A 22,196-nucleotide genomic window follows, 5' to 3' on the forward strand; every position below is an offset into this window, starting at 1 on the left:
TGCATCCACACTTCAGTGGCACCACAATCGAAAGGTTACCACGGCAGGTATATGGCTCCTGGGAGGGGTATGTGCGACAGGACACCAGCCACGCCACAAAGGTGGCGTCTATTGTTGGCGGCATGTTTAACGGTGTCTGTCCTGGAGGTCATGTCACTCTAGTCACCACGTCCGTTCCCGGCATACACTGGCTTAACACCGACTCGGCGCAACCTGAAAACCAGTATGGTTTCAGATGGCAGATTGTAGAGGCGCTCGTGCTTGCTCTCCAGGACATCAAGACGAAGAACCGTGGTTACAAATCCGTCATCAATATGTCACTGCGGCTCAAAATACCCAGAAACACTGGGCGGCGAAGTATGATGGCGGTGCTTTTAAGAGAGTTGGATAAACTTGGCGTCGTGTTGGTGGCGGCGTCGGGCAATGACGAGGGCAACCAAGATGGTAGAGTGCAGGTCCCAATTCCGGATCATGATTGGCCTGTGGGAGGAGAGGCAGAGGAAGTTCCAAATCTGCTGGTTGTTGGCTCGTCCAACATGGACAGTCGATCGTCGTTGTTTTCAAAGTGGAGTCGACGAGTCACTCTGTTTGCGCCTGGTGAGAATGTTCTGGTTTCCGGCGAGGGTTCAAGCCTGGTGGTTGGTTCTGGGACATCATATGCTGCACCTGCTGTGGCTGGCCTCGTGGCGTACTGGCGTGGCATGGCAGCGGCGATTCGTCCCGATGTGCGCGACTTTGACAGCCCAGCAACCGTCAAAAGATTGCTCGAGCAGACTTCGCGCCGCGTCCAGACTACCCCGCCGGGTCAGTTTTTTGAGGGGGCAGATGTAACCCGCGGCTGGCCTGTGAACCCCGTTTGGAACGTTCAGAGCCTTTATGGGCAATGCATTATCCAGCCGAAGCCTGGCGGGGCCGGAAAACGTCAGGTCGGCGAATCTTGCCAGTGGACACCCCCAAATCCAGGAAGCGGTGATGATGATGGCAGTGATGGCGGCAATGGTGATGGCGGCGGCGGAGGAGACATAGGTGGACAGGATCAGCTTGGGCCGTCTAAAACGTTTACATACAGCACGGGTACCCCGTCTCCGACATGTACATCGGGCTGTGGGACTCTGTGCACCGACTTCTGGTGCCGACCCGATCGAACTGGCCAGCCTTCCCACTTCACGGAACCGACAAGGTTAGCAACCATCACATCCGCACCCGGCGGCGGCGGCGCTCCGTTGCCTACAAATTGCATCTCATCCACCACCACCAGATCCTGTAGTGGCGACCGCCAGGGCCAAATATGCGGCCTCGCCACTGTATGTGTGGCTACGTCATGCCCGGAAGGCTCCATCTGTGGCCCGGGGGATCTTCCTCCCCTCCCTGGACCGACATCGTTGGATTGCACCAGCCCGTGGTTCTCCACGACGTCGTCCCAGTGCGTCGGGAGTGGCGATAAGGAGGCATGCAGGACCACCACGGTTTGTGCCGTAACCCCAACCGCGACTCCGATCTATCGCTTCATCGACAATGCGAATTGTCCCAAAAGCGGCGATGTGTGTGCTCAAAGAGATGTTACCGCTACATGTTCTTCTCTCCAGCCACGGGGACTGCCAGAGGTGACCGCTGTCCTCCCGATTGCGACAGAGACTCCGAGGATTATCTCTCCATCTGGAGGTATGAGACAGCGAGTCAACAAGGGAGCCGTCATCAAGCCGCCTTGGCGGCCTCGTTCAATGGTTTCGAACACTCCCGTGGCCGACAACTCGGAATCGCTTGTGTCGCCCGTGAGCAATGTCTTGCTGCGAGCCCGCCAAAACACCTATCTTATTTGCGACGTTGAATCACGATGTGTGAAGTGCGTCACACCCAGACCAAACATTCCTGACCCGTGCATCGAGGTGTACATGGTGTACACCATGACCACGGCCAACTTCCAGGGCATTTTGTACAAGGCCGAGCTGAGTATTAACGGCAAGACGGTGTGCAAGATGGAAACATACTGCGACTCGTTTGCGGGGAGCACGGATGGGTGTTCGGGGAAGAAAAACTATGACTGTGGGAATGGGAACCGGGTGGACAGCTGGACCGGGGAGCGGTTCTTGTTTTATGTCAAGGCGAATGACAAGGTGTATGATATCCAGGCCAAGGTGCAGGTGTTTGAGGGGGTGTGGGATGCGTGTAATGGGGCTACGTTTGCGTGTATTCCTACTGTTTTTAGGGGAAAGGTGGGGTGTTGATGGCCTTTCGAGGTGTAGATAGCAGGGAGACGTGCTTCGCTGCCAGCGGGTGCCTGGCAATTTAGATATCCACAAAGACCGGCTTCCTTGGCCAACTCGAAGTCAATGGAACTTCAAGAACAACGTCAACTGACACGTCCATGGTGGGGAGATGGTGCCATTCACATACTTTCTTTGTCCTGGCCAAGGAAATCGGACACACGATGGCTTGTGGTGTCACAACGGAGTGATTGGTCTGCCTGTTTTGAACTTCAGACGGACGCCCGTGATCAAGAGGAGCTCAGCGGAGCTCAACTCAGCGGCTGCATTTGTTGAGGGGTCCACTTTGAGTATTGTGTCACAGGGCAGTATCTTATCAGTGTCAGTGGTGGTTGATGGGGTGAAGACTTGAAGGTCCTGGTGGTTGGTTGGTGATGAAGTAACAAGGTGGAGGCGCGTCATAAAGTACCTGCGAAATCCAGTGATTGAAAGGTCTTGGGTTTAAACGAGCTGCCAATGGCAACCAGTGTTGGAGAGGGCTGGGTAGTTGTTATATCACAGCAGGATGTCTGGTATCGTGGGTTTTGGAGGTTGGAAGACCGCTTGGGTGGATAACTGCAGGTTATGTGCATTGTCTGGGCTGATATTCTCGTGGTGGTACGGTTCAGTGGTTAAATAGGTAACCTTTTGCCTGCGTGGTTCTGAGAGACAGTGAATGTGTAGCTCTTGATAATGGCATGGTAAGGAGACATCAGCTCCGGGACCCTGCTGAGCAAGATGTGACAAAATCGTCCCTTCTTCAACACGGCCTGGGCCCACTTAAGACTCCCTCGTGGTTCGGATGGCCCAGATCATCCGAACCTGCTCCAGGCAGGGAGCAGTGAATGGTTGCTCCTCACTTATGCTGCTCCCGTGCGCCGAGGGGATCACGTCATCGTCCCAATAAACGCGATATTCGACGTTTCTGCTACATCTGATCAAGAATGCGTTTTCGTCCAAAGTAATTCCCTCAATCTCTTATGATAAACAAAATTGTGTTGGGTCACGTTTGGTAATCTCTTTTGCCCATGTTGGAACCGGACACCGTGTTACTGCTCCATCACAGGTATAAGAACAGGGCACTTTCACCACTTGCCCTCAATCTTTTCCTCCATCACACACTCGTTCTTCTCTGATACCGCAGGCACCTTCCGCTTACACCACCATCGCACATCATCACCACCACCCAGACGCTTCTTGTTGCCAGCCTCATTTCGTTGCGCGGCAAAGTTATTGATCTTTGCCATCGGGCGCAACACCACACTCAATCACAACCGCCCGCAACAGACCATCACCACCGGCTTCACATTAACAATTCACCCATAGACCACGGCTGTCATATCTCTTAAAACCCTCTTCACCCAAGTCTTCGGGGCCTCTTTCCTTTCTTTGTAAGTCCAACCCATCACCCCCTTGGCAAAACGCCAAGCCTTCAGGGGTAGTAAACAAAGACCCACTAACAAATCCCAACACCACAGCAACTACGACGATGGTCCATACCAAGTACGGTCCCAACGTCCCCGGCATGATGTGTAAGTCTCTTTCCACTTTTTCCTGCCATCATCACCACTAACCCCTTTTCCAGTTCCGCAGAATCAGCACCCCGGCGCCACAACCGGCCTCGACGCGAACAACAACCCCTACGTTTACATTTCCGGCCTCCACGGCTCCGGCCGCCTCCCCCAGCCGCCTCCCCTCACTCACCCTGGCTTCCCTGCCGCGAACCTCATCAACTCCACCGGTGGTGCTGGTGCCGAGCCTGGGTTCAACTACTTCTTTCCTACCGAGCACGCCGATGTTATTGTGTTGCAGAGTGCGGTTGCGCCCTGGAAGTTAACGGAGGGGTATACTCGGTTGGACTATTGGACTGTCAAGGTGCCGGGGAATATTACCATGGGGGAGTTGCTGACTGGATTAGGGGTGAGCAGCGGGAATGGGGGGTTGTATGTTGTTTATCAGCAGGGGAATGGGAAGTGGGAGCATCAGGAGAGTGTGACGGGGGTGGATGGGAGGTTGATGAGGCGGAGTGTGAGGGAGATGGGGTGGTGCAGGAGGGGCAGGGAGGGGAAGGTGAGGAGGACTTACATTTGGGTTCAGAGGGTTTAATCCCGGATGGGGATGGGGGTTGATGCGGTGGTTTGATGCTGGCTGGGGGGTAAGAGGGTTTGTTGTGGGGTAGCTTTATGAAGTATTGGCTAAGGGGTATGGGTATGACAGGTGGTGAAAGGCAAAACAAGGAAAAAATGTAGTCAGCGGTTCAAAGGTGGCAAGGGGCACGCCCGGGTGAAGGGTCTTGGTGGGTATAGCTATTAATGCAGTGTTTCTCCCCTGAGGTGATGCATCGTTAAGTTTCATTTTTCGGTTGCGGTGATAACGAATCTTAGGTATATTTGTCTGGTCAGTATCTCTGAAGCATAGGTAGGAAACACCATCCTGGCTATGCTGAATCCATCTTGCGTGTGGTATGGACACCATCAGCTTTGGAGATGGTATTTGCGTGTAATGATGCTGACTTCATTGAGTACTCAGGCCGCCAAAGGTTGTACGGTATGCCATAAGTCAACCATTTCAGTTGTTGCTCATTGTAGTTCAAATCGCGGTGATATCTGGGGGCAGGTCAAGCTCCAAACAAGACTGCCCAATCGAATACACCAGACCGTCCAAGAAGCGGAGAAGATCTACCGAGTATTTTCGAGCTTCTTTTGCCTCCTTCACGACGTCCAGGAACTTGTCGACGTAGTCTTTGATGGTAGTGCAGCAAATCTTGTTGGCCTTTGCCAGGTCAACCCCCTTTTCCTACATGGTGACCAAGATGGCATTTGGAATATGGGTCTTGCCGCTCTTCATGGCGTCTTGTTCCTCCTTCTCCCAAGAATAAAGATCGTTCACGAGAGCAAAGGCAATCTATCCGGGCCGGCACAGGTCCGAACAGACCGCCTTTTTCTCATCTGGGATGCTGATGGCACGGCCAAAGTAGAGCATGCCACTCCAGAAGCTGCCATATGTTGGCACCCAAAAAAGGATAGGCCCTATAGGATATACCCACGTCTTTCCAACGTCTTCGTTTCGATACTCGATGTAGTCAGCCAACCTGCAATGCTGTGCTCTCGAGCAGTCCCCACCACCGCCACCCTGAAAAAACACCTGCCAGAGTTTAAGAGCTACTAGCCCCCGGTCAGGATCGATTCTAAGCATCTCCGTGACCATCCATGTTTGAATCTTCTTGATGTTATTGATGGGCAATTTGGGTACCGCGTCATCGTTGTTGGTGGAGCGTTCTGCAAGGCGAAGCCGGAGAGGACCTCAGTCAGTGTTTCTTGCCCTTCTGTCTCTTCCGCATTCTCAAAGACATCGTCATTAAGAAAGCTAAACTCGTTAGCACAGGTGACAATAACCAGTCGGTCCGGGAGGCATTCCGGCATTGAAAGGGGCCCGGCATTGAAAGGGGCACGGCGTTGAACTTGGGGTGGAGGCCACCTCGGTCTGCCGTACCGTGTCAGTAAATAATTTGTGTCTGAGCAAGGAGAATAACAGGGGAGGCAGCTAGATGATCCAACCGGGGCGACATTCTCTTTCCAGTCTTCAATTGCGCCAATGATGACTAGGTCGGTGGTCTTGTGATGGTGGTGGATTCGAACCTTGATGCCATCACACAGGCCTTGAGTGTCATACTCGGATGGATCGAGGATGTATGAGTATTGGAATTCCATTTGAGTGAAAGATAGGATGCTAGAGTAAAGTTTGAAGTAGCGATCTAGGTAGGAATATGAAAAAACCTTTAGTCTTGTTCGCTACCCACAACCGTCATCCTTATGTACACTGGGCTAAGCCTTTACGGGTCAGAGACAGCCCCCATCTTGTGGTCGAGTGGCTGCAAAGTACCTACCTAGATAAAAATATGCTTTAGGTTATGGCAAGAAGCCCTAGGTGCAACATCCGAAACACATCGGAGCTTTTGCCTCGTACAGATCTTGGATGAGATTACCCTAGACAAGAGGCGTCAGATATCAGGTTGTTCTGCCAGGGAAAAGGGCCGCTGTGTGACAGATGTAACCACATTGGCAACCCCTACAAGTTTCTGTAAAACCAGCATGATAATTCTCTTTTGTAGAACAGGTACAAGAGCGCATTATGAATCAGGAATTAGTCCCGAGTCACATGGATGACCAATGACTTATGTAGAATGATGGGAACAATGGGATTGTCTGTTTCTCAGCACTCTTAGCAGCTAGGCCTGTCTCTAAGTGGGCTAGGGATGTCAGGTGCTTCTCTGCTTTAACGGGTTTTTGTCCTCAACCGATCGCACCACGGAACCTTCACCATTCAGGGTGATCGTGAACAGGATGCTTTTAGACCAGAGTCATCTTAACGGGTCATATCTTGTTGTTGTCACCTCTGCGGGACTTGCTTTCTACGGTCTTGCACTGACTATCTACCGCATTTGATTTCATCCACTCGCTGGCTTTCCTGGTCCAAAGATGGCCGCTGCGAAAGGGTGGTAACAGACGTATTACGAGGTTATGACCTACGGAATGCTTTCTTTCAAGCTTGCAGAACTGCATACAAGATATGGTATGGCATTCCCTACCTGCATGCTAGATTGCTGATGGATTTCCTGACATGGGTTATCCACACAATCTGTAGGACCAATCGTGCGATATAGTACCTGGGAACTCTCCATCAGAGACCCAGGGTTCTACCAAAACAGTCATGCCCACGGTTCTGTCCGCCGTACTGAGGTCAGTTTCCGACAAAGAACGGCACTCGGCTTTGACGGCTCTCACATGTTTACAGAGTCTCATGAGCTACACCGCTTACGACAGAAGCCCCTCGAATCATTCTTTTCTCGTCGTGCAGTTGAGTTCAAAGAAGACCTGATTGTTCAGAAGGCACAACTTATCGTTGCTCACATAGGAGAGGGGATTGGCAATAGCACACCTTCACAACCGGAGCTTACTTATTTTGCTTATGTCACGAATGTTGTTGGGGAGATTCTCTTCGGGGGTGAGAACCTGAGTTTGTTGGAACACAGCGAATTCGCACCTGATTGGTGAGTATAATACTTGAGGTACATTTCCTTAGATATTTGCTTGCGCCCAGCATCCATCTGAAACTTCACAGGGGGGACATGATGAATGAGATGAAAAAGCATACGCCGATTATGCTTAACGCTACTTGGGTGGCAAGGTAAGGCCAACCTGCAATTACCTACCTTACTAAAAATTCAAAGTTAACATGGAGTCAGAATTCTTCGCAAGATACCAGTTGTTGTTCTTGTGAAACTGCATCCGGGAGGGGCCAGCTTCACAGCGTATGTCAAGGTGGGTTGCCGAACACAGTGCTCATGGAAGAAGGCTGATGTTCCGAGACTATTGACCGCCTCCTCAACCACACCATCCACCATCTTCAGAATCTAAATATTGCCGAGATCAAAGCCCAGCCGGCCGTTAAACGCACTATTGCGCAAAATCTCCTGCTCTCGATATACCCACGCGGAAATCGTTTCGTCGACCAGATATGGAATCGAGCCAGATCGGGGCTTCGAGATGGCGTTTTTTTTTCGCAGTGCGGAATGAGGCGTTGGTCCTCGACTTACGATACTGGGTTTGGAAGGGTGGGCAATGGAGTCGTTGAAATATGTTCGCTCATGAAAAGAGGAAGAAGAGGAGGAGGAAGACGAAGAGATGTTTTAAATGGCAGCGGACTCCTGAAATGTCACACGTTGAAAGGACCACGGGACAAAGCCACATCGTGGCACATTCTTCAGCTGCAAACCTATCACGCTTCACCCCAGTCCCACCAGCCACACTTGGCCCCTGAGCTGATAGTAGTTGATGATGACGATGATGAGCAGAAAGGAACAAAAGGGGGACAAGAACAGGGAGAAAACAGGGCATCAAAGCTATCTCATGAACCTGCATATTGCTTTCACTGCCTATTTCTAAACCCTTGTCAGTAGTTGTCGTCGTGCGTTCTAGGTTGTTGCTATCATGATCAGCTGAAAATCAGGTAGGGCCATTGCCCCCAGGTCAGGGGCATCATCTCACCGCATGGCATAGATATCCTAATAATCAAGTCTCTTAACCGCATCTTTCAGCACGTTCGTCACCCACGAGATGGGAGCTCGTAAGCTTTGTTCACCCTGTGTATTTTACCCGCGGGAAAAAAAGTCTGTGATACTTCTTGTGACATTGTTCATACCCAACGCCAGTAATAGGTGAAAAGGGGTAAGTGTTAAGGTTGAAACGCAAGTTCAGTTGGGCATACTACCTATATAAGCCCAATCTTGGAAGTATTCTTAGTAGGTTGCAATGTAATTTCAAAAACGGTCTTGACTCGTGTTGTTTTTATTATGTTCACCTCATAGTCACTTTCCATTAACTTTCATCGTCGCCCATAAGATTTCATTAAGCGGTCGTAGCTAGCCCATTTATAACTTCATCCTGACAGATAATGCCCCTTGACAGGCCACCTTCTTTACCCAGCTACTCCAAGAATTCATCCCAGCTAAGAAATTCCACAGAAAACACCATAGTCCGTGTTAAAGAGCATGCTCCGGCAGCCAGCACCCTTAGCGCGGAGCATACGATGGTATGGTGACTCCATTAGATAACTGTAGAAGGTGGTCGAAACCTCACAAAGTGACTGAACTCCATCACGAGCCAGTGAAATAAATCAGGAGGTTGGGGACGATGCGTAGTTCGGACGAACACCTGCGTGTGCCCCCCCAGCCTGAGTATCCACCCCCTAATCAACGATGGCCATACCTCTCCAACAACCGAGCAGCACTCTCCCTCAACACCGCCGGCTGAATTGCTCCTCCCCTGGGGTTTTCCCCAACAAAATCGTGGTACTGGCCCAACACAGCTGCAATAGCTTCCTTTCCAGCATAGGGGAAATCTGTCCCAAAGAGGACCCGATCAGAGCTCGTGAAATTAAGGAGGCTCTCCAGCTAGGCAGTGGAGCTACTAAGCGCGGTGTCAAAGTAGAATTTTGCAAACCCAGCTTTGACGTCCTCGCGCATGATGTTCACCATCCCCGCCAAGGTCAGGTTGAGCAACAAGCACTCGATACGATTGGCCAGGTAAGGGAGTGTTCCTCCCGCATGTGAGAGGATGATGTCGACGTCGGCGTAATCACGCATGATACCACCAAAGACGATGTCAACCGCCGCGCGAGTTGTAGCAATGGGGTAGTCGATTACCGGCCTGGGGTAGACCGCTCGCAATAAACCGACGGGTGATGTCGAGCGTTGTCAGATGCAGGAAGATCAAGGCGTGGTAGTGGTTGAGCTTTTCCCAGATGGGCTTGAACAGAGGGTTTGACGGGAGGTACGAACCGTAGGATGTGAACACCGTGACTCCCTTGCAGTGCTTTTGCTGGCAATAAAACAAAGTCGGTTTCATCGAGCGTGCCGTCTACATCCTGCCAGTCTGGAAGTACCCCGAAAAAGGCCAGACGGGAAGAGTTCTCGGACGATGTGGCATACGTGGCAAGCTGGGTGTTGAGAGCACGGGATAGGTCGCGGGCAGTTTGGCCGGTACCGGCAATGGAAACACCCGGGGCAGAGACGGAGAGAATGCCGAGGGAAGCGCCAGAGAGATCAAGAGAGTTGATGGCCGCTTCGGGGGACCAAGTAGCCGAGGGAAAGTTGGATGGATCGCCGCCTGCCGCTTCGATGGCCGCCACGTAGACAGGTGGAAGGGCATGAACGCGGACATCGATGAGACCACTAGGGGTCCCAGAGTTGGTGTTGCTATCCATCGCAGACACTGAGGACTTGAAGACAGCGTTGCTTTCAGAAGAACTTAATCAGCAACGAGCATTGGTTTAAATAGTACTTGCCCGACAATGATTGAGACCCCTGACATTTTGACGTGATTGGCAGCGGCTTCGGACAACTGGCCTGGCATCATGAGATTAGATGAAAAGGAGGAATATCACCGGTTCTCCAGTGCAGCGTTCACAGTGGTCACTTCAAAGCTTTCGGCGGAAACAATTTTGTTTACTGTGCAGGAGGCAACTAAATGCGGCGTCTCAATGTGCTTTGCTCCTCCCTGAAATACTCTTGGCTTGGTAATCATGAAGATCGCTAACTGGATGTAGAATGGCTGTTGTTAGCTCTGGCGTGTAAGCGAAGCTTTTGAAGGCCAAGACGGGAGTTGGGCGAGGGACCGGGAAGGTCTTGCCGTGCATGATTTTCAGCACAAGACTGTAAGTTTAAGGGACACCAAGTCTGGTGTTACAGCGAGAGATCAGACTTTCAGTCAGACAATCATACCAGAACAGATTATTCCTATTCCCTTGCTCATAAAGAGATCGTATCAGCGTAGCCTTGTACCCTGCATGTATTCGAACAGATATATACCACCCAGAATCTTACAAAGGCAGCAAAAAGTGTCCGACGCACTCATGTCTCACGCCATGTTCAACTGTCAAAGCACAGCATCAGCACACCCCATGAAACCCTCTCAATCCCCAACCCCATCCCTCACCAACCTAACCCCACCGCCCATGAAACCCAAGCTAAACCCCTTCCTCGGACTCCCCTTGCCCACCACCACCTCCTTCTTCGGGCTGGCATCCATAACCCCAACCCCCTCCCTAATCCTCTTGGGACTTTCTTGTTGTGGTGTCGTTTCCTGTGCCCTCAACCCCCTCCTCCTCTCCACCTCCACCACCAACCCCTTCAGGTACACCTCCGCCTGCACAGTAGCACTGTACGCCTCGGCCGTCCACAGCCAAACATTGGTCCTTCTCGGATCCGCCCCCGCCGCCAGTAACGTCCTTAATACCAACAAATTCCCATTACTACTCGCAAAATGCAACGCGGTATTCCCATCCAAATCAGCGTTTCTCAACGCACTCTCCGCTCCACCAGGCGCGTACGTTAGCAGCAACTGAACAACTGTGTCGTGTCCATGTAGTGAAGCTTCCATGATTGCGTCCCGCCCTCGTATATCCTGCCTGACGATACCCGCTGGGTGGAATTCGCATAGGCAGTGGACTACTTCTGTGTGGCCGGCGGCAGAAGCGAGCATGAGTGGTGTTTGATGGTTGTCATTCAGTGATGGTGTGATGTTATCGTCGTCATCGGTGGGGTTGTTATCGGCTGTTCTGGTTCGTTCGTGGCCGAGGGATATCAGCAATCGACATATTTGTAGATGGCCCAATGAGGCGGCGAGGTGGAGGTTGGAGTTGGACAGGCCGAAGCGTTCGTCTGGGTCGGGGTTGTGGAGGAGGTGAGGGTGGGATTTGAGGATGCGGGCGACGAGGAGGTGGTCATTGGAGCGGATTGCTCGGCGGAGGCGGATGGAGGGGTCGATCCTGGAGTTGAGGAGCTGTTAGTGGTGACTAGAGTTCAAAATGGTGGGTGGGGAGGGGCAAGAAGGTGTTAACATGAGAGACAAGGACAGGAAAGGGCACGTACATGGTCAGCTCGCGCTTTGGGCGTGGGCAGCTGTGGTGAATTGATGATCGTGGAGAGAGTCAGTGCGATGGTTGGTGGGGATGGAGTGACGTCGCAGATCGTGGCCCAAGCCTGGAACACAGCGCTTGGGCTTCCGCGCCGTCAAGTCCGAAATGCGGGGTGGCGCAGGTACCCCGCCATTAGCCTGCGCATGATCCCTGCAAGTTCAGCCCTACCACAACAACAAGAGACAACAGCAACGACATCAAGTGGTAGGTGGTATCATGTGCGACGAGGGCGGAATAAACTATTTCTATAGGTATACCGTGGGCCTATACTTGGGCATCGATATAGTTCAGGCTACTTCCACCAGCGAGGGAACCGGGTAGTTAACCCGAGTCGGTGCATCCCGTCCACCACCAACGACAACCACCCAATCATCGTGAACCACACAATCGCATATGCCAGCCTGAACCACTTGCGACTCGTAACAGACAGGCCCTCATCGATCAAGGCTCGACCATCCCTCTCTGCTCTTTCCATGCTCGGCGTCCACCAGAACGGTCCACGGACTTGAACCATGAAGGCCGCAACGAGGAGCAGCACACACCGAACAGCCAGTATGAATCTCAATTGCTTCCCGGTCATCCTGGCCCGCCGAGCCCCGGGCTTGCCGTTTCTGCCAACTGCCGCATCGATGTTGACCAGCTCATGAAAGCCCAGGAAGATAATCGTTGCGAAACCCTAACCAACTGTTAGTGAAGAACCACACCGTGTTTCATTGAAACACGAGCCGCCTCACTAATAGCAATCCCCAAATCAGCAACCCAACCGGGTCATCCAAATGGTTTCCAACCTGTGAACGGTCTCCAAACACTTTCAAGGTAGCAGCCACGAGAGCATACCCAGATGCAAGTGTGACGAACTCTATCCCGTCCACCAGCCTGTCCTATTTCTCGGTGCCGGGGATGTATGACTGGATGATTGGTTTGACTTTGTCGAACTTGGTTTTGGGGCGTTGACGGGGCTGAAACTCCACGATGAAGTTTCCGGGGTTGTGTTCGTAGGGTTGTCCAAAGTCTGCTAGTGGAATTGGGTCTTCCAGAGCCATGGGGGGATTAGCGCTGCTTAGGGTGCTGGCGATGGTGGGTTGGGAGTCCATGATCAGTGAAGAATTATAGCGAGTGACAGGATCAAAGGATCAGGGGATGCAAGGATGATATCACAGTAACGGGTTGGAGTATTTCACCGTACCTGCACATTACTTTCCGTTCGAACATCCGCGAAGCGTGGCTCTGGTGGCTGAACATGAACATGTGGCTGCCGTTCACAACCCACCTCGCGGTCACATGGCTTTGGCTTCGATCCGCATCCACACTTCAAACTCTTCTTTCGAGGCCATATATTTGAGCACTTCTTTTCTTCTTTTCCAATCGCACTTGCGAGGTGTCCTCTCTCATGTTGTCGCAAACTAACAGTTTTCCATTCACCACATCATTCGAAAATATGTCGTCCTCGCCAGCGCAGTTTTCCAAGCCCCCAACTGAGCTTCGATTGAAAATTTATCGAGCAGTATGGGAGTCCAGAACGGTTGTCCTCCCATACGGTAAGCAAACAACACCTGCGATCACATTCTCCATCAACTATGAGGCGCGCCAGGAGACGCTCAAGCACTAGCACCGCTATACCTGAAGTTCCTCAGAGCAAACCCCAATCCTGACTGGAGGCTTTTTGCCTTCCCAATATACCGCCGTGGCTTTTGTCAGTCAACAACAGGACATTGTCTCCGTCGCCAATCCCAAGATGTCTTTCCCGGAACCACACGATTAACGAGACGTGCGACTGGAATTTCCGACACTAAATTAGCCATGTCTCCGCATCACTCTAACCTAGTACGCCGATCTTGAATTGCTCCACAACCTTCAATCACTCATTTCCACCGTCGACTTCCGGCCATTCACAGCGAGCGACCCCAACCCTTCGCTCTAGATCTTTCGCCAGGGCTCGCATACATACATGCCTTTCGGCAACGAATACCTGCCTTTGGGGTACTATGTACTACCAAGTAACTTGCCATTTTGTGGACGAACTAAGTTGGGGCTTGGGATCGGAGCTGGGTGCTTAGCATATAGGGGGCCTTGATTACCTCCGGCTTTATTGCGATGATGTAAAGGATTGAAAAGCCTGAATGGGCTGGGGAAATTACTCCTTAAGGATTATTACGGTATAACATGTACCTAACCATAAATAGCTTTATACGAGGTTGCTGTTGCTATGTGGCCCTGGCTTTCGGCCAGGAAACGTGACACACATATACACACAGAGCGAACCCAACCCTGCCCGATACCTTACCGCATTTGCCGGTTTCTGCTTCGGTCCCCCGCTTACCCATGTAGCTAGGTGCGAGAATACAGTTTTTCCATTCCTCCTCAGAAGAAGAGTGCAACATTCTGGATGAAGCACTAGGCAGTACGGCGAGGTTGAGATGAGGACCGCGGAGCACCTTATAGCAGGAAAGGAAGAGAGGGGTAGGCAAGTGAATAGATTTAGGCTTTACTACCCTGCTTCGTCCACCTCCTTCGCTGATGAGCGGTCTCGAGTCTTATCGTCTTCGCAACGATAATCCCGACATTGATGAGCCCATCGGGGAGGTTGTGTATGCCGCTGTGTCGGTCAAACTTCATGTACGAGGGTCACTTTCATCGGGCCTCTGATTGGCTTCCCGAAGTGAGTGTCAAATTTGAATTATGAATTCTATTGTGCCACGGCTCGTAGGAATGAGCGCGTGTGTGATGAGAAATCGCGCCCATACTACGTCGAAGCAGAGTTTGACAACTGGCTTCAGGTGAAGAAAAGATATCATGATTCTGGTAGCTGAAATATCAGCGGGAAATGCAGAGGTCGGGGTTTTCGGTGGGTTGGCTCTGACGGGAATTTGTTTTGCTGGATACGAGGCGAGTCAGGGGACCAGGTTGAGGACTCTTCGGGATGGACGCAGGTTAATTGAAGATCAAGAGCCGAGCTTCTTGAAGAAACATGTAATGAAGAAGATGAACTACATATTTCAGCTGATCATATACCCTGGGATCATCAGGATGCAGCGACTCCCATTTAGAACATCAATAACAACATAAGGTAAGGATGGCTTCGACGTATGAGGGACGGCTGAACTATCTAACATGCTATCTAGGTAGTCAAAGCCATGAGAACGTGAGGTCCCTGAAGCACCTTGTCAGACCTTCGTCTGCTTGGGCCTTTCCTCGGACATGTCCGTTTCCTGGCGTGGTCTGGACTGCAACCATTCCTCCTCACAACTCTCACAGCGCCCTGGTGATTCTGACAAATCATATAAATGTCTGAAAGACGGGTACAAATCCTTCAAATGTGGCCGTTTCTCAGGCTTCACTTCCAGCATCTCCCCAATGATGGGCAAGATCTTCAGCACAGGTTCGATTAGCTTCGGTATCACACTTTTTTCGGTATTGCTTTGGCGTGCTCGTAGGACCTGGAAGTAGTCTTCAAGTTTGGCACCGCCAGCGAGCGCGCTCCGGTAAGTAAACCAATGGGGTTCTTCAAGCCCGGCGTTATGAGAGTTCAAGCCTAGCCATTTTCTAGGATTATCCCGTGGCAATCCTAGCAAGACAGATGTGATTTCGAAGAATATGCAACCGAGTGAGTAGACGAGGCCCGGGAGGGTAAGCGAGTCGGGATGATCCATGGAAGACTCGTCAGTTTCTGGGGGAATGTAGGGGGTCTTGTACTTGGTGAGTCTGCCGGCGGGTTCTGTTGGTGTCTCGAAGTGGCGGGTCAAGCCTATGGTTCCAATGACCGGGAGCCCAAAGTCGTCGATGAGAATCTTGCGGAGATTGATATCTGAATATTGTATCCCGATGCCAGAGTTCCAAAGGTAGAGCATTGCTCGAGTTAGGCAACCGAAATAACTGCAAAGATAAGCTCCCATCCAGGTGTTGTCGGATTTCCTGGTCGAATCTTCCCCAGTCTGACTGTCGTGGAAGTCCTCTAACAAGACCTGCAAGTTTGTTTGTGCGGGTGGGTAGACGGCCACGCCGAATATGTGCCTCTTGATTACCTGCGACGTCAATAGTGTGTTGATTTCCTTTGTCCAGCCCCGCCGCTGGCGTACCTGCCTTGTGCTCAGACAATAGTCCTCGAATGAAGCCACGTACACAACGACATGTGGATGCTGAATTCTTGATAGCTTGCTGAGCGCTTGCAAAGTCGATCGACGAGCTGTTGAGTCTGGTCCAGGCGGACGGTCATGAGAACGACAGACAATCACTTTTAGGGCCAGGGACCGCGGATAGGTGACATCAACGGGAGCTTTAACACGATATGTGATCGTGGATCCTGAGTCTCCCAGGGCTTCCCCCTCCTGAAGGAATGGAAAAGGCGGCTTAAGGTATTCTTGACCCCGATGGTGAAACACCTTGTGAGTCGTCAGGTTTAGACCAGCTTGGCGCACGGGTTCCACCCATGCATGCTCGGTTTCCCAACCAGCGGAATCCCACTCATACTTGTCTCTATCATGCGACTCCAGAAACTCCTTTAGAGTCATCTGCTGTTCGTTCGAGGAGTCAACCGAGCCACGTTCCCAAAAATCGGACCCGCTGTAAGAACGCGGCCTTGTGGCCTCTCGGGGGCGGACATCATCTGGAGAAGCCTCGAATCGTGATGAGGACCTGGCCATTGTCGGTTTGTCACCAATCGCTCTTTCCGAACTGGGAACGGTTGCTGCTCCAGGGCCTGGGTGTGCTTCTTCGTAGGTGCGAAGGTCAGGCCGGGTGTCCTGAAACTCCAGCGGCCCTTGGTCATCTGGCAAGTTGCTCAATACCCGGGTGTTAAACTCCTCGAATGATCTGACTGCAGCGACAAAACGTCCGGTTTCACGGTGAACCGGTTCATTGGAGTGGTCTGGATAAAAGCTCTTGCTATACACCGATCCGAGAACAGGAGGTAGGGATTCCGACGGAACGGCCGGGTTAGAATCCAAGCCCTCATCATCAGATTGGGCATTTGTGCGAACGTCCGAAGGGATATCCTCAAACTGTAGTGGCCCTTCATCGTCCGGAGTGTCACCGAACAGCCGATTATCAGAACCCTCCTCCGTCGAACCATTCTGTCCACTAGCCGCTTGATCTGAGTCAACGGAGATATTATCATCATCGATGTATCTTATTGATATGAAAGCCAACGACTTCAGGTGTTGGGCAACGTGTTTGACCATCTTTGCGTAGTCCACAAAACTCGGCCTGTTATCACCCGGTGACTTCGGCGAGTCATGCTGTTGTGTGTCGTTTCCGCCAAACGAATATTCGACATCCTCGTTTTCTGCTGCTTGCTTTCCCTTGGACGGGGCCTGTGTGATTCTAGATTGCAACTCATAGACCGCAAGAACATCCTGATTGCAAAGCGGGCAGATATTGGCGTTCCGGGTAACACGCAAGATATTGCGTGTTACCTTTCTCACGACCCTGGACTCGGTCATGGCGCTGTGTCTTGTTTTGATGTGCTCTCTCAGTTTGTCCCCGGTGGGAAACTCGGCATACTCGCCGGGTTCAACATCACAATACCACACCGTGTTGTGAATCTTTTGTGCCCATTCCTTTGAATGGGCCTCCTCCATATGCTCACGCCACTCGGAGAGCTTGGAGAAGTATCTTAAATTGTCGATGCACTCCTCGGAAATGCAGACGTAAGGTTCGAGATCATGTTGAAAATGAGCCCTAGCTGTTAGGTTAACTCTGTCTACCTGTCTACCCCAAAATGGAATGACAAAACTTACCTCCACCATCCGTGTTTTTCCAAGTCGGAAGTTTTTAATTCGCACGCGCACCACTGGCATTTACAGAAGCCGAGACCGTCCTCTATTTTTGGCCGTGGGGGATACGAGTAGCCTTGGCCAAACAAGCTAACTGTGGCATTGTCCAAGACTGAAGCAGGCTTTGAAATCTCCTTCTGAAATCTGGATTGATCTAGTACCGACGGGCTGGTTTGAGATGTGGCATATATTGGCTGGTAAAGTGGGGAGCTGCCTAAGCGATGGTGCGCTTGGGACGCAGGCACCGGAATTCGCACTCGAATATCTGCTTGGGACGGGTTGGGTTCTGAATTAGGACCGACAGATGGGAGATATTGGCGAGGGGTAGCGAGCTTTTGGTGATGTCTCCTAACATACAGAAGTTTGAGTCGTCGAAATGTTATGGATGAAGCTAGCTGTTCTGCAAGAGATTCTGATACTCCATCCAATCTTCCCTTGACAAAGAGCAAGGCGATCCTTTCGAATTCAGATATCTCTTCTGGGTCCACTTTGAGAGCGTATGCTTTGACTCTAGATGCCCAGCTTCCCATGGATGATTGGCGAATGATGGAGGCTAGACGCTGAAGCCTCTCGATGGCTTCGTGGATGGCGTCGAGTGCAGCGGCGGCGACCGGCTCTGGAAGAGCTTGATTCGAATGATTCGAGATTAACGATGAATTGAACCGGGCTAGGTTGGATTGCAACAGTTGGAGGAGTCGAAGAACTAGATTGTGGACTTGTGGATGGTCTCTAAGTCGAGCATCTAGCGACGCCTCAGGTTGAGCAAAAACCCCAACGAAGGCAGTCCAAAGCTGAAAACGCTGGTGGTACTCCCGAATTATGTGGTAGTTCTTCGCCTCCACGGGCTCATTATCGACTGTTTCGTCCGTTAGGAGCCTCCAGAAAAGACTTTCACAATCTCGAGCTCGCTCATAGATTTGGTTATCATTGACCAGGATGGCGGTTGAAGTTGACATCTTGAAAGTAGGTGTCGAGATGTTCACGGAGAGGAACTGGTGTTGTTCGTGGCATGTGGTCGTTGCGCAGATGGTTTTTTTGATTGGGTGCATGTTATACCGGTCAATCTGTCTTCTGAAATGACAAAGAATGCCTGGGAAAGATGACTTAAATGAAGACTGCCTTAACCTTAATCGGGCCGAACGAATAGTAGTCGTAGCACACTGATAACCTGCCTGGAAGTTGTCAGCGACACGCGCCTGACACCCAACCCCGCATCACACACCCCCGCTTTTGAATACATGCATGTCAGGAAACAGACCAGTCATTTCATGGCTACTTGGGTGTTTCATCTAGCATATAGGCACCTCTACACGGTAACTTCGAGCTCACCGTCACGAGGTTGAAAAGGCCGCAACTCTATGATGGACAGACAATACCTCAACACCACCTCCGAAGAACGGCAGAGATTTGACAGCAGCGTTCAAGAGAGACGGATTCTTGACGTCGTTCAGCCTCTCTTTGCAACTAATCTTCCTTGGAAGTTGGAGGCAGATAGCGACCACGGCAATGGCCTTGCGGAGCAGATCAACGCCCAGACAGCAAAGGAGATGTTTTTACACGAACTCGTCACTGCGGGCCTTTATTTGAGAGAGCTAAAAAGTGCTCTGTCGGTTCGGTCTTTCCGACTATGCCTAGAAACATCATCCGATCTCCTCGCCTTCTTAGAGACACTGGTATGTAACGATATCCTGGGCCAACCGCGGCCTGGCGACACTTCCGGCGCGGATAATACACCTGGTATCCACAAAGACAAGCCTCCTGAGAATGAGCCTGTGCAAGTGGCTGGCGTTCCACTTGTACTCGACTTGGTTGCCAAATGGCTGTTTCAAATACCTGAGCCGAAGCCTATTGCACTTGGACGGACCGAACAACCCACTGTGCGCCCTCATGATGACATCGGGGCGCTCCAAGATCTTTGCGATGTCAAAAAATATCCAAAACTCGAAATGCTTGGAAGAATTCTCCAGGAGTCAGGCGACAGGGCTTGCCACAAGCTTATCAATTTCCACCAGAGGATGGCCAACTTCCAGGAGGGGGTACGCAAGGCTTGGCATCTCAACAAATGTCTCGCAAACCTCAGGAAGACTGCACCAACTAAGCGTTTTCGACCACCTGCTGCACAACGGATTCCCCGAACAAAGTGGGAGAACACGACGCCGCGCGACCTCTCCAGTCGCCTTTTCGAGAAGCTATACAGTAGCGTTTGTCAGAATCAGGATCACCAGGTCAAGCTTCAGTTGAATGGATTTGACATGGATGGTTTCTTGGCGCCGCCAATACATTTCAACTTGTTCCTCCCTTCCTGCCCTACCAACGACCTTTGGCAAAAATGTCAGTGTAGGGCCATTGTGCCAAGGTAGGTATTTACCATTGCCAATGTCAGGCTGCCCTTATGTGTTGCATGCACTAATACCTTTTACAAAACAGGAAGGTCAACAGCTTACCCGAAGACGTGGAAATGATTGTCGATCTCTGCGAAGACATTCGGGCCCTTAATGAGAACCACCACCTGCCAACAGTTTTGGCCGTCCATTTTGAGGTTGTTGAGCCCGGTCATCGATACTACCTTTGGCACGACCCCAAGTATCAGCTTGATACGCCGCAGCACTTTCAAGATGCCAAGCCAACAATATCTCTGGACTACCTGATTTGCAGCGGCTTCCTTACCGACATACCAGAAGGAGGCGTCTTCGGGATGAACGACAAGGCTGTTCTAGCATTGTCTCTTTCTAGGTGCTTTCTCCATCTGTGGGGTACCAATTGGCTCAAAGACCCTTGGACGGCGGGCAATATACATTTCCTTGCACAGTCCGATGAGATCTGGAATCCTCACCATCCCTTCATTCACTGCTCCCTCGACAATTCCTCGCCCACATCTTCAACTGAGGCTACGATTTCGCTTTTTTCCTTCGCAAAGCTCCTCCTCGAGATTGAAACTGGCACACGCATTGACGTTGACCCCTCCTCAGTAACCCAGGATGAGTTCGAGGACACAATTGTCAGCATTCTTGATTCTAGAGGCGATAGATTTGGAAGAAGAGAGTACAACGCCGCGGTAGATGGATGTTTTCATATCTTCGCATTAGTTAACAAACAGAGCAACGAAGCAGGCGGTGTGGTGGACGAACTGGATATGATGAGAAAGGCCATTTACGACGCGATTGTCGAGCCACTTGAGCAAAATTTCAATCTCATTCCAAACCCGAGCAAAGCGCTTTACGTGAAGAAGCTTCATTTGGAGCGAAAGAGAGGGACGTATGGAGTGGCGACGTTCCAGCCGGAATATCACCAACCCACAAGGAAACGTGGTTCAACAGACTCGACGATGTTCTTTGATGGTGAGATCGTACGCACGGTCGATGAGTATGTACCTCTTTACTATCTCCTTGCTAACCCCCCGTTCCCTACCGAACCTGTACGCTTGGACTATCTCGATGGCATGCCTTTCAATATCACAAGGCTATTCCCGCTGTCCTCACAATTACAATATAAGCTAAACCTTTGAATGCAGGCGGGTTGACCGAGCCGCGAAATTCTTCGATTCCATGGACCGATTCCATGCCCAGTTCATACAACCGAGGATCACAAAGAGCAATGGACTACGGCCTGTTAAGATTGCGATATTAGACACCGGGATTGAAGTTGATAATAGCAGCCTTCAAGGTGTGTTGGATAACATCAAGGATTCGAGAAAAGCTTCTGGCTTTCGGGATTGGAGAAGAGGTTCAATCCGCGCAGTTCAATCATTCGTCACGTCTCCAGGAGACGAAAGGGATGTAGTAGGCCACGGCACACATGTAGCGTGGCTTGCTCTCAAGACAGCCCTCAACGTTGAAGTATACATCGCGAAGGTCTCCGCCGGCAAACAGTTCGATGACAACACAGCCGTGGCGAAAGCAATCCATTGGGCCATGGATCAAGAGGTGGACATCATGGTCATGTCATTTGGCTCTGCATATATAGATAAGGGGGTGAGCGACGCCATTGACCGTGCTGTAACCACTCGACCGCACCCAACACTTGTCTTTGCGGCGGCGTCAAACTCGGGGCTCAACAGCCGGCCAACTTTTCCTGCCACCCACGACAAGGTTATTGGTGTATATTCCTTGGATGGATACGGAAACGACAACGGGGGCTTGAACCCGTCTCGACAACCAGGAGGCACTTATTTTGGCACATTAGGTGTCGGAATAGAGATGCTGTGGAACAACAAAAAGGAGGCCCGATCCGGAAGCTCATATGCTGCGCCAATCGCCGCTGGTATCGCCGCGAATTGTCTGGTTTGGCTGGAACACATGCTTAAGAAGGGGTACTTCAGCCAGGACCAGTACATGTGGCTAAGGACGATTGAGGGGATGCGTTATATGCTCAGGAAGCAGGCTATGGGCTCTAACGGCGATAGAGTGGGGATACTATCATTGGCCCCATGGGTACTTTGGAGGCGTGATCTTACTGATGTAGAGGTGTGTACCATTTTGAAGGAAGGCATGCCGCTTTTTCGATAGCCTCATGGGACTTTTAGAATCGTTGAAACACAAGGTAATGAAGGGGAGCGGGGTTTCTCCGTTGTTACGGTAAGGTATTTAAGCTGCGCTTAATTGATCAAAGTCTGAGGCGGGTTAATGGAAAATTGCTTCATTGTGGAACAAGTCAGATGAAGAACTGGAACATGTTGAAGCGAAGAGTTCATTGCGCAGGGATACCG

General features: G+C 51.2%; 4 protein-coding genes across 4 annotated transcripts; 2 read left to right on the top strand and 2 right to left on the bottom strand.

Moving 5' to 3' along the window:
- Nucleotides 1–3,151: 3,151 nt before the first annotated feature.
- QC764_503450 (uncharacterized protein) lies at nucleotides 3,152–4,349 on the top strand (the record flags this gene model as incomplete). The annotated part of the gene is made up of 3 exons (XM_062947599.1): nucleotides 3,152–3,634; nucleotides 3,722–3,775; nucleotides 3,829–4,349. Exons 2-3 carry the CDS (start codon nucleotides 3,733–3,735, stop codon nucleotides 4,347–4,349), a joined length of 564 nt encoding a protein of 187 aa, XP_062798807.1. The 5' UTR covers nucleotides 3,152–3,634; nucleotides 3,722–3,732.
- A 6,161-nt stretch (nucleotides 4,350–10,510) lies between these two features.
- On the bottom strand, nucleotides 10,511–11,865 carry AVO2 (Target of rapamycin complex 2 subunit avo2; the record flags this gene model as incomplete). Its single annotated transcript, XM_062947600.1, has 2 exons — nucleotides 10,511–11,570; nucleotides 11,846–11,865. The coding sequence occupies 2 exons, from the start codon at nucleotides 11,863–11,865 to the stop codon at nucleotides 10,715–10,717; spliced, it is 876 nt and encodes a 291-aa protein (XP_062798808.1). The 3' UTR covers nucleotides 10,511–10,714.
- A 2,850-nt stretch (nucleotides 11,866–14,715) lies between these two features.
- On the bottom strand, nucleotides 14,716–18,620 carry QC764_503490 (uncharacterized protein). Its single transcript, XM_062947601.1, has 2 exons — nucleotides 17,456–18,620; nucleotides 14,716–17,396 (listed from the first exon to the last, which is right to left on the bottom strand). Exons 1-2 carry the CDS (start codon nucleotides 18,538–18,540, stop codon nucleotides 14,885–14,887), a joined length of 3,597 nt encoding a protein of 1,198 aa, XP_062798809.1. The 5' UTR covers nucleotides 18,541–18,620; the 3' UTR covers nucleotides 14,716–14,884.
- An 86-nt stretch (nucleotides 18,621–18,706) lies between these two features.
- On the top strand, nucleotides 18,707–22,128 carry QC764_503500 (uncharacterized protein). Its single transcript, XM_062947602.1, has 3 exons — nucleotides 18,707–19,847; nucleotides 19,919–20,854; nucleotides 21,003–22,128. The coding sequence occupies exons 1-3, from the start codon at nucleotides 18,850–18,852 to the stop codon at nucleotides 21,994–21,996; spliced, it is 2,928 nt and encodes a 975-aa protein (XP_062798810.1). The 5' UTR covers nucleotides 18,707–18,849; the 3' UTR covers nucleotides 21,997–22,128.
- The last annotated feature ends 68 nt before the right edge of the window (nucleotides 22,129–22,196 follow it).

Source organism: Podospora pseudoanserina, chromosome 5, assembly GCF_035222485.1.
Source record: "Podospora pseudoanserina strain CBS 124.78 chromosome 5, whole genome shotgun sequence".
Taxonomy (NCBI): domain Eukaryota; kingdom Fungi; phylum Ascomycota; class Sordariomycetes; order Sordariales; family Podosporaceae; genus Podospora; species Podospora pseudoanserina.

Coding starts and splice junctions, on each gene's coding strand:
- QC764_503490 (XM_062947601.1), bottom strand. CDS start 18,540: ATGCACCCAATCAAAAAAACCATCTGCGCAACGACCACATGCCACGAA. Junction 17,397..17,455: donor GAAAAACACGGATGGTGGAG/GTAAGTTTTGTC, acceptor CCTAACAGCTAG/GGCTCATTTTCAACATGATC.
- QC764_503500 (XM_062947602.1), top strand. CDS start 18,850: ATGATGGACAGACAATACCTCAACACCACCTCCGAAGAACGGCAGAGA. Junction 19,848..19,918: donor TGTAGGGCCATTGTGCCAAG/GTAGGTATTTAC, acceptor TTTACAAAACAG/GAAGGTCAACAGCTTACCCG. Junction 20,855..21,002: donor ATCGTACGCACGGTCGATGA/GTATGTACCTCT, acceptor CTTTGAATGCAG/GCGGGTTGACCGAGCCGCGA.